Source organism: Ovis aries, chromosome 25, assembly GCF_016772045.2.
Source record: "Ovis aries strain OAR_USU_Benz2616 breed Rambouillet chromosome 25, ARS-UI_Ramb_v3.0, whole genome shotgun sequence".
In the NCBI taxonomy this organism is placed as follows: Eukaryota; Metazoa; Chordata; class Mammalia; order Artiodactyla; family Bovidae; genus Ovis; species Ovis aries.
In genome coordinates, this window is record NC_056078.1 from 25645073 (window position 1) to 25656500 (window position 11428).

At 39.9% G+C, this 11428-nt stretch overlaps 1 protein-coding gene across 2 annotated transcripts in view; it reads right to left on the reverse strand.

Moving 5' to 3' along the window:
* Positions 1-11416, reverse strand: part of PPA1 (inorganic pyrophosphatase 1) — a 33654-nt gene extending 22238 nt beyond the window's left edge. For both annotated transcript variants that reach the window (XM_015104411.4, XM_060406860.1), the window contains exons 1-2: positions 11276-11416; positions 9005-9063 (exon numbers count right to left, since the gene is read on the reverse strand). In XM_015104411.4, coding sequence (XP_014959897.2) covers positions 9005-9063; positions 11276-11339 — 123 coding nt within the window. In that variant the 5' untranslated portion in view covers positions 11340-11416. The remainder of the gene's footprint in view (positions 1-9004; positions 9064-11275) is intronic.
* Positions 11417-11428: the final 12 nt, after the last annotated feature.

Sequence of the window (11428 nt, forward strand, 5' to 3'; positions counted from 1 at the left end):
AACTATCTCCTCCCCTCATTCTTACTTTCGGAGACCAGAAGTTTGTTCTAAGTCTGGGATACTGGCTAATCTTTTAAAATAAAATATCAACAAATGAATAAAACACCTCAAGTAAAAGAAAAAGAAGCGAATAAAAATCAGATTCAAAGTTTGGAAAATACATTGACCGCTTTATTAAATGATAAATACATAGAGATCCTCAAAAACCACATTATCTAATACTACAAACCTACATAAACTATTAAGAATGTAGAAGAAAAGAAAGAGAAAGAGAAAGAAACAACATTACAGGAAACAGAACATCTTTCAGGAAAAAAACTACAGAAAACAGAAGAACTCTGAAAGCCTGAAGGTTTGGTACTTCTTAGAAATTAGCTGAGCCAAAAATAGCAAGGAGTATCCTGCAAGAAGCCTCAGGGACCATTCACTCATTTTTCACCAACAGATATGTATTGAGCACCACCGTTTTGTGCCAGATACAAGCAGTGAACAGATTTCAGGCTTTTTCAACGTCTGAAGAGTTCGGAGTCCTGAACCACATCACTTAGCTTACAGGCCTCAGGCTAAAGCCTGAAGTCCACACATCAAGGTGAGGAACTATGTAAAATGAATATTTAGCGATTTTTCAAGTGTAAGTAGCTACTGTCTCTTTTTTTAAAGCAATGAATGCGTAATAACTTTCAGTCACTACTTTTCCCATCAATTATTATCAAAAGAGGGTGTTTTTCAATTATTTAGATATTTTTAAAGGGAAGATGTTCTTATTCTTAAGAAGGAACTACTAGTAAACAACAGTTTGTTTGTCCTAGACACCAGGTCTGCAGTTCAGGGAGCTGCCACTAGGCACACAATGATACTCGGGATTTTCAGGGCAACTGATATGAGAAATTCAACCAATCACTCCACTACTACTGCAGAAAAAAAAGCAACATTTTTTCTGTTAAAACATTATGCATTCTATTTGGAACTCTTGTGCACTGTTGACAGGAACGTAAAATGGTTTAGCCACCATGGAAAACAGCATGGTGGCTCCTCAAAAAATTAAAAATAGAATTACCATATGATCCAGCAACTCCACTTCTGGGTGTATGGCCCGCACCCCCAGAAGTGAAAGCAGGTCTTGAAGAGATCCGTACACCCATGTTCGTGGCCGCATCGTTCACAATAGCTAAAACGCAGAAGCATCCAAGTGTCCAGAAGCATCCAAGTGTCCGTCAAGGCGCGAGTGGATAAGCAAGATGTGGTATGTACATATAATAGGATACCATTCAGCCTTACAAGGGAAAGAGATGCTGACACGTGCCGCAGCGGGGGTGAGCCCTGAGGACGCTATGCTAAGGGAAATACGCCACTCACAAAAGGACAAATTACTGTATGACTCCACTCACATGAGGTATCCAGAGAAATCGAATTCATAGAGACAGAAAGCCGAATGGTGGTTTCCCGGGGTTGGGGATGGGGGAGAATGGGAATGGGTATATAGAATGTTAAGTTTTGCGAGATGAAGAGAGTTCTGGAGATGGAGAGTGATGATGGTTGCAAAACAAGATGAATGTACTTAATACCTCTGAGCTGTATACGTCAAAGTAGTTAAGATAGCAGATTTTATGTTATGTGTATTTTACAAATTAGAAAATTGGAAAAAATTATGCATTCTAATATTTCCAATGTTTATGGCATTTAAATACTACCTAAAAATTCATGCTTTCTTTCTTTAATCCTAACTGGTTTCAACTATTACTTGGCTCAATCCTGGATTTATTATCTTGTTATTCCCATTGTTAAGGCTTCTCAGAACTGTTCTCCACTTCTACTGTGTTTTGGATTCTAAATCCTTGCTCTGGCATCAAGCTTTCAGCTCCCAGTTTACAGTTTCAGAGAAAGAAAGCCTAAAGGTTTGGTACTTCTTAGGAATTAGCTACTAATTTCTAAGAAGCTACATCCTACTAATTCCTAGGATGACCTTGACAAGGCTGTAGGAAGCAGGGGAAAGAAACCACAGCTTCCAAAGTCTGAAACATAGCCATCAGTCTGACTGCCAGATTTATAATCATTTCATCAGTAAGACAAAAATGTTAATGCCATAGCTGTCCAGATTCTAAGGAGATCAGAAATTCTAAATCATAGCGTTCCATTAATCAAAAAGATTTAAAATAAAATTGCTTTAGAAATAGAAGAAATCAACCTATATCTCAATCAGGTTTCTAACTTCATTGATTAAACAGGAGCATTACAGTGAGCATAGGTCTCATTTCCAAACTGGTGAATTTTCTTGTGAATCAAGTCAGTAGCCTGACAGGTCATTTACTAATGAATAGGCTATGACTATTAGGTAAGCTGTTACTACTAACATAATTAAGTACATATATAGGGAACATATTCTTAATTACATCCCACCCATGAATCTTAGTAGTAACGTTAAATGTGTCTTTATTGGAAGACTTATGAATGCCTCATGACATGCTGTACTGCAAAACTGCATTAAGTGGCTTAAATTAGCATTTCCATGTTGATTCTTCATGTTTCTCTAAATAACTTCAGAAATCAAGTAGATATACCAGACTTAGGAATAAATATGAACTCATCCTGATTCCACCATCCTTTTATTTTTCTGCTTTGCAATAAAATTTTGGGGAAAAAAAGTGGTGATAGAATTTTCTTCTAAATTTATCAAGAGTAGATATGGAGGAAGAGGCTTAAAAAAAAAAAAAAAGGACAGCTTGCCTCATTTTTTTTTCTAACCTCTAGAGTATTTTTGAAATATAAAATTCCTATCAGAAGAGCCCATGCGAGTTCCTCCTGTGCGCTGTTGATGGGGTTGTAAATTCTACCGTTATGGAAAACGCCTCAAAACACACACAAGAAAACTATCGCATATGATCCAGCAGTCGCACTTCTGGGCATCTGTCCAAAAGAAAGTAAATCAGAATCCTAAAGAGATCTTCACTGCGTCACTCACGGCAGCGTTATTCACAACAGCCAAGATATGGAAACAATCTGAGTGTCCATCAGTGGGTGAGTGGACAAAGAAGATGTGATACACGTGCACGCACACACGCAAATGGAACACTCAGCCTTTGAAAACAAAGGAAACACTGCCATTTCTGATAATATGGATGAATGCGGAAGATACCATGTAAGTGAATTAAGTCAGAGAAAAACAAACACTGCATAATCTCACTTGTATGTGGAATCTAAAAAAGTTGAGCTCATAGAAACAGAAAGTAGAATGATAGTTGCCAGGGGCTAGAGGGGTAGGAGAAATGGGGAGAATGTTGATCAAAAGGTACAGATTTTCAGTTATAAGAATGATAAGTTCAGAAGATCTAATGTATAGCACTGTTCTATGAATTCTGCTAAGATAGTAGATCTTACCTAACACACCCAAAATAAATAAGGTGGATGGAGAGGTTAATGAACATGATTAAGAGGATCATTTCACAACATTTACATATACCAAAACATCGCACTGAACACCTTAAATACAATGACTATTTGACAATTATATCTTTATAGAGCTGAAAAATAAATTTTTAAAAATGCGCTCCTGAAACTCTTTCAATGACAAGTAACAAAAGTCTATTGGAGAAGCTGACACAAAACGTGATTACCAAAGTTCACTTGTGTGCCCCTTTTTCATTTAAATAATAATTTCACAAAGGAAAACATGATTTACATCAACAACAACAAAAAAATTTTGCTCAACAAATTAAGTGTCCAGAGGAGACAGTTAACCCATTAAAATTTAAAAACAAACACGATTCAGCAATGCTCATTTGTTTTCCAATCACACAAATTTTTACTCATAGCAGTTTCAAAAAACTCTTGTATTTGGTAATGTACAATGCCATATACCACACACATAGAAAGTAGTAAAACTTAATTGACATAACTAACAAGCTCCTATTTTTCCCCTTCAGATGAGCTTTAAGATGACTAAATTTTGGAAATAGATAGCTTAACCATACCTGTTTACTTTCTTATCTTTATGCCTTCCCAAATGAAAAAAGTTCTTGCTCATTTCTTTTGAATTCTAAGTTAAAAAAAAAAAAATTAAGCAAACTTTTTTTAAATTTTTTCTGCCCCCCCCCTTTTCTTTATAAATATCAAAGATATATCAACTGTAGAAAATCTGGAAAATACCAAAATGCACAGAGGAAAATCCGCCACCCGTTCTCAACTTGAGCCAGTGTGGCTCAATGGTTAACACGCAGGTTCTAACACCGGGGTCTGCATCCTGCCACTGCTGCTTATGAATGCTGGTTGGTGATCCTGGACAACTAAGGTAATGAAAGAACCCAGCCTGGAGATTGGAATGTCGGCTAAAGGAGATAATCCACATAAGGGCTTTAGCATGGTGCTCAATGTAATCTAAAACACCCACTAAGACCAACAGTGCTCAGAGGTGAAGCAACTTGCTCAATATGACCAAGATAGTTAGTGGCAAAACCAGGCCTAAAACCGAGGTTTCTTACTCCCAGTTCAGTGATCTTTCTACAACAGAGCTCTGAAAGGCTTCGCACAGAACCAGTCATTGTGGTTAACATCATCATCTATTGTGGGGGTTTTTTGTGTGTTTTTTTTTGGTTACTGTATGTTGAGACTTTATAAGCCAGGCATTGTGAATGCATATTACATACATATTTAATCATCACAACTTTTTTTTAAGTCAAATCCATCCAAAAAATTTTGTCTTTTTACTTATTTTTTGATTGACATATAACTGACTTAAAATATGAGTTTCAGGAGTTCCACATGGTGATTTATATTTATATACATTATAAAATCATCACCATGATAAGTCTAGTTGCCATCTGTCACCATACAAAGTGATTACAATATTATTGACTGTATTCCCCATGCAGTACTACATCCCCATAACTTATTTTATAACTGGGAGATTGTACCTAAATCTCCCACAACTATTTCCCTCATCCCTGTTCAGGCAACCACAAGTTTGTTCTCTTTCTATGAGTCTGTTTCAAGTTTGTTTTATAACTTTACCTTTTTGACAAAATTGATAAACCAGAGATTACGGTCAGGACATCTGTTTTTAAAATTTAGCCATCTTAAAGCTCATCTGAGGGGGGAAAAAATAGGAGTTTATTCTTAGTTACGACATGCCAATTAAGTTTTGTTATCACTTTTCATCTATGTTCCCAGTTCGAACTTCGGTCTGGGAAACACAAAATTCCAACCAGTCTATATACATATAATGTTGGAGAAGAGGAACAGTATTTAAATTATTAATTTAGCGACATTCTTTAAAGTTTCATTTATAAAACTGTCTATAAAAACAAACAGAAAATTCAAAACAAAGCAACCCCTGTAAGGAAGTGAGTACCACTGACCCCTGGAACAACACTTTGGGTTTGAACTGGGTAGGTTCACTTACATGTGGATTTTTTTCAATAGTAAATACTACAGAACTACATGATCTGTCAGTTGAATTGCCGGATAGGGAGGAGTACAGGGGGCCAACTGTAAATCATGAGCCAGTAGGGGCCTTAAGCCCACATTGATCAAGGGTCAACAATAATCTAAAAAGCATCCACTTGGGTGGCATATCTCCTCTAGAAATTTCAGGTATAGTAAGATAGTATCTTTAAAAAGTTAAGAATGGTGCACGACTGCAGAAAATATCCTGTTCAGTTTCTAGAGCCACCACCCATTTGATTAGAAGCTTGGCTTTTTTTAAAGGCAAAAAGTTCCATATTTACATATTCTCCCAACAGTCACCTGAAAACCATTACAGAAGTCTATATGGTTATAACTGGTATTTAACACAGAAGTGTGGAGAAGGCAATGGCACCCCACTTCAGTACTCTTGCCTGGAAAATCCCATGGACGGAGGAGCCTGGTAGGCTGCAGTCCATGGGGTCGCTCAGAGTCAGACACGACTGAGGGACTTCACTTTCATGCATTGGAGAAGGAAATGGCAACCCACTCCAGTGTTCTTGCCTAGAGAATCCCAGGGATGGGGGAGCCTGGTGGGCTGCCGTCTATGGGGTCGTACAGAGTCGGACACGACTGAAGTGACTTAGCAGCAGCAGCAACACAGAATTAAGATATGGAATAGAAGATACCAAACTTCTAAAATTAGAACATCAACTCATGATACTTGAGCACTTTAAGATTTTGATATAGCTTGATTTTGATAAAGCTTTTTAATCTACCCAGTGTTTCACACCATTTATCCTGCTTATGTTCTGGATACTTAAATTTTCTGTTATCTCAGAAGTTTTAAGTCAGAATACACTTTGAGCTAGAGATGGTTTTATATTTGACCCCAAAATAGACCCAGATCAAAGGATATCCCTACAATTAAATATCCAGTGAGTCCCTCCTTCACTTTCACCCAGTGGATTTGGAAATAACCCAAGTAGGGTATCCGAGTCACAAAGATTTCCAGAACGGGCTGGATCAATTATCTAATGACACATAATAAGAAATCAAATACTTACTGTCCACATTCTTTTTCTTTGGCCTCACCATATATCATGCAGAATCTTACTTTTCCAACTAGGGATCAAACCCATGCCCCCTATAGTCTAAGCAGGAGTCTTAAGCACTGGACCACCCTAGAATTCCCAAATTCTACCTGCATTGAAAGGTCCTGATGTGGAGTACAATACAACCCTTTGGGCATTTTTTCCTTATAGAGCTGAGTTGTGCTAAAGGCACATTCCCTCATTATCATCCTTCAAACTGCAGGGCACATTAGGGATAAAGTCTATGTATACCCACTCAGAAATGTATTTACATAAACTTAATCATACTGAATTTTTTTTCCCCAAAATATCACACTCTTCTGTAACCAATGGAATTAATCAGATCTTTTATTTAGGCTAGAATCCAAAATAAGTTATGTGTACTACACCCATGTTTTGTATAGACTAAACTTCCTTAAAAACAAAACAAAAACGATTCTTTCCTGCCTCTAAGGCAGGAGTCTTCAGTTCACTGAGGTCTCGACCACTGGTGAAATCCATTGTCATTGCAAGAACTTGTGCTTTTAAGCCAGCCCAGGATAGTACAAAGGGGCTTCCCTGCTGGCTCAGAGGTAAAGAATCCCCAGCATTGCAGGAGACCGCTTGCAATGCAGGAGATCAGGTTCAATCCCTGGGTGGGGAAGATGCCCTGGAGAAGGAAATAGCAAACCACTCCAGTATTCTTGCCTGGGAAATCCCATGGACAAGGGAGCCTGGAGGGCTACATACAGTCCATAGGGTTGCAAGAGTCAGACATGACTTAGCAACTACACCAGGATGGTACAAAGGCAGACTCTTTACTTGAGTAATCCCAGATTATAGATACAACCAGTCCTGTGTAAGACATTAAGGAGTTGTAGGGTAACCAGAGTAAAGATGTTTTACACAACATCAAAAAGTAATCTCAGCTTCCTATTTTGGGGTAACTTGTAGCAGCAACAGGACTAGGCACCATAACTGCTATGATTTTTCTGGTCCTAGGCTAGAATATCATCCAATAACTTACAGCTATGGGCTAAATGTCTCTGTCCCTCCAAAACTCGTATGTTGGAATCTTAAGCCTCAAGAGTGATGGTACAGTAGGTGTGACTTTTGGGAAATGCTTAAGACATAAGGGTGGAATCCTCGTGAATCGGATCAGTGCCTTATAAAAGAGGCTCCAGGGAGAGGCCCAGCTCCTTACACCACACAAACAGCTAGAACTCTGTGACCACAAAAGGGCCCTTGCCCAGACATGCTGGCACCCTGATCTCAGCCTTCTAGCCTTCAGAACTGCAAGCAACAAATTTCTGCCCTTTATAAGCTACCCAGTCTAGGTATTTTGTTACAGCAACCCCAACAGGCTAAGATACTACGAACACACACACAAACCCAGCTATATGTCAAGAATATGGTTTCCTTCCTTACTACATCTGTATGTCAAGGTATCAATAAACTTAGGGTCATCATTTTATACCTCTTGATTATTCAAAATGGTCTGAAATGTAACTGCAAAGTACTTTGATTACTAATTATACAAGACAATTCAAGCGAACCAAATGATGCCAAGTCAACCAAATGACGCCACTTCAAGAGGAAAGAAGGATTCTGCAGTTCATATCAACTCCCAGGAAATCAGATGTAACAAATTAAAAGGTTCTGAATAAGTACAGCTTTGAGAATCCCACCGGAGAACACATGCCAATTAGAGGTCTATCCTGTAACTATGCCACATAATTGGCCTTGGGTTGTTTGCTCCACTGCTTCCAGTTAGAACCCAGCTCAGGCAGGCTACTCAGAAGCAACACACAGATTAGATTTGCTGCCAGTGTCCAAGTGTCAGGACAGAACTGTAGCAATCTTTCTGGTAGAAGTACAATTAATTTATCTATTTCTGATAGTCCAGCACAGAAAAAAAGTAAGACTCAGCACACATAAGGATAAGATTTCATCTTTATTATTCTAGACAAACACTGGAATGTGATATTCACAGGTATTATGTATTAACATCTAAAAGATTTGCACTCACTGTGGGTCAAGTTTCCTGGCTGAATAAAAAACAAAAAACCTTAAAGGTATAAAAAGGAATCAGACATTTGTCCTTGTATGTATAAACTAAATATATATAAACTTTTCCTATTGGGAGGGAGCATAAAACAAGCAATGGCTTAAGAAAAAAACTATTTAAATTTGCACAAATAATACATGCTCTTTGCAAAGAGATGAGGAAATATAAAAAGGCAAAAATGAAAATAAAAACTGAAAGAGTTACCAGCAATTCTGGTGGGTTTTTTTTTTTTTAACCCAGGCAGCTTCAATACATTTGTTTCTGTTCCTCTGCTCCTTCTCCAAATTATAGCTGCTTCTTCTAACCAAAAAAATCTGAATCGAAGACAGTATCCTTTTTAGTCAATGCACCTTTAACTCGTAGCACAATGAGGCATTTTAAGCACTTGTTAAGACAAATAAGAAAATCCGCATGTCAAACTAACTGAGCTGAGCAAAAAGACTATGGTCAGAGAATGAGGTCTTACCTTATCTGCATAAATTGGAATATCATGAAATGGAGAGATATATTGTCCTTTTTCATTTTCTGCAAAATCAATTAGAAAATATTACTTTTATTGGTTAATTACATTTCCAGATGCATGAAGTACACGTTTTTCAAGACTTTTTTTCTTTTAAGAGAATGTTTAGATTTACAATAAAATTGAGAAAAAGGTATAGAGATATCCCACATACCCTCTCCTCCCTATATCAATATCACTCGCCAAATTTTATTCCCACCCCAGAGAAACTGGTTTTATACTTGACTGCTCCAAGGCCAGGTTAGGTTTTCATTCTACTTGCTCCTTAGGGGTCTAGGAGGTACTAACCTCTGGTGAGGGTGGGGACTGCTTTACAAACCTGTGTACCCCAGAGCCTGTCTGCAGTTTCTGATATACAAAAGGCAAGCAAATTGTTTGACCTTACATCAGTTAACAGAGCTAATGACATACCTGGGTTCAGGGAGAAGGGAGGGGACCAATTTGTCAAATTATAAACCATGTTGCTTTAAGTGGTGTTTCCAGGGAGACAGAGCCATCTGAGATCATAATTTTTCTTAAGGATAATCTAGTTGTAACTCACTTTAACAGGCAATTTCTGTATTCTAGAGAACTAGCTCCCATATCCAAAAAGTACTTCTAAAACTTCCTCACTATTCTTTAGGAAACTTAAGGCTTAGTCCACATTGCATTTCTTCACGATTAAAAATCAAGGTGGAATAGGAAAAACTGAGCAGTGACCACCCCCAATGACCCTTCAGAGTCAACAGTGACTTGTGATCCAACCCACTATCAGTTTTAAAAAGATTGGCAAATTAACATTATAGAGGTAAAAACTTCTCCTATTAAAGAAGGATGCTAAGAAGTCTATTAATTTTTTAATTAAAAAAAATTTTAGGTACTCACTACCTATGCATAATCTGAGTAAAAACTGTTTTTCTTCTGTAAATATAACTTGAAAACATATACTGTATCATCCCCGAACCTTCAAACTAGAGTCATTTCTCTAAGTCCCTCCTACAGAGGGATTCTGGAGCCAACACTAACTCCAAGAAAACTGCTCAGTGAATTATTTGTCAAAGGTTTCTGCATTGCCCTTGTTGCTGAATCCCGCAATTCATAAAATGGGTGGGGGAGGTCCCACGCTTTTTTGGATTTTAAACGGCAGTCTGAACTTCATCTAGTTGTGTAACTTTACAGCTCACTTTCCTTTTCCTCTAATACGAGGCTACTTTAGGCTAGGAGCTTTGTTCTTTCAATATTAACCGTGTACCCCCTCTTCCCGTCTCTTTACTGCTCTTCATACCCGGAACTCATAGAACTCAACGCACCTGCCCATTTCCTCTGGAACAAAATAGTGAAGCAGTTAAAAGAGAAACGCCTCCGTTATCTCTAATAATCTTGGAAGGGTGGAAGGGAGGGGGATGGTAAGAAGATACAGATAAACAAGAGATAGCTTTCCCCCACCTAGGAGGCTAAAGGAAAGCGGAGCCTACAGCCTTTAAGTGCATACTTCGGGTGGGTACCCCTTAGACGCGATCCCCCGGCCCAGGGGCCAAAACTTGGCACTTTCTTACTCATGCTTGCCCGACTGACGTCACCTGTTTGACGGGAGGGGAACAGCTTTCTGTTTCATAAGGCATCTTTCCAGCATCAGGGCTACGGGAAACCAAGCGTCAGGGAGACAGAAGCGCCACTGGGACCTCAGAGAGACCGGTCCAGTCCTCTACTGACCGCTCCTGATCCGGGCCTCAGTTTCCCCGTCTATAGGACGTGGGCCTGGACTTGACCCCGCCAGGTCCCCACAATCTGAGCTACAGTGGAGGAATTAAGGTCTTAAGATGTCACCACCATCACCTCCTCTCCCCCACCCCGTTCCTCCGAACTGAATAATCCTCTTACGGGCATTAGCTTAGCCCAAGACACCTTACTTAGGGTGGCTCAGTGGAGTCCTTTTCCCATCAGACACTGCCTGAGCCGGACACCTGCGAAACGAGCCTGGCGCAGGTTCAGGTCCAATCGGGCGTGTGAAATGGGAACGCCTATCCACGCCGTCCGACGCGCGAGCGGGACGTGTCAAATGAGGGCCAGGCCCTCCTAGACCCGCCGCCCAAGTCCCCGGGACCGGAGGAGGAGGCCGGCGGGGGCCCGAGACAACGAGCCGAGCGCGGGTCGCAACTGCTGGAGCGGGAACCGAAGCGAGGCCCGGGAATGAATGGGCGGGCTGGCAGGGAGGGGCCGTGGGCCTCCGACACTCACTGAGGAAGACTCGGTACTCGAGGGTGAAGGGCGCCGCGCGCTCCTCGCTGCTGAAGCCGCTCATCGTGCCGGAGACCAGCCGCCGCCGCTGCTACTGCTACAGAGCCACAAACCCGCACGCGGCGCCGACTGACAAGAAGTGAGCTCCGCGCC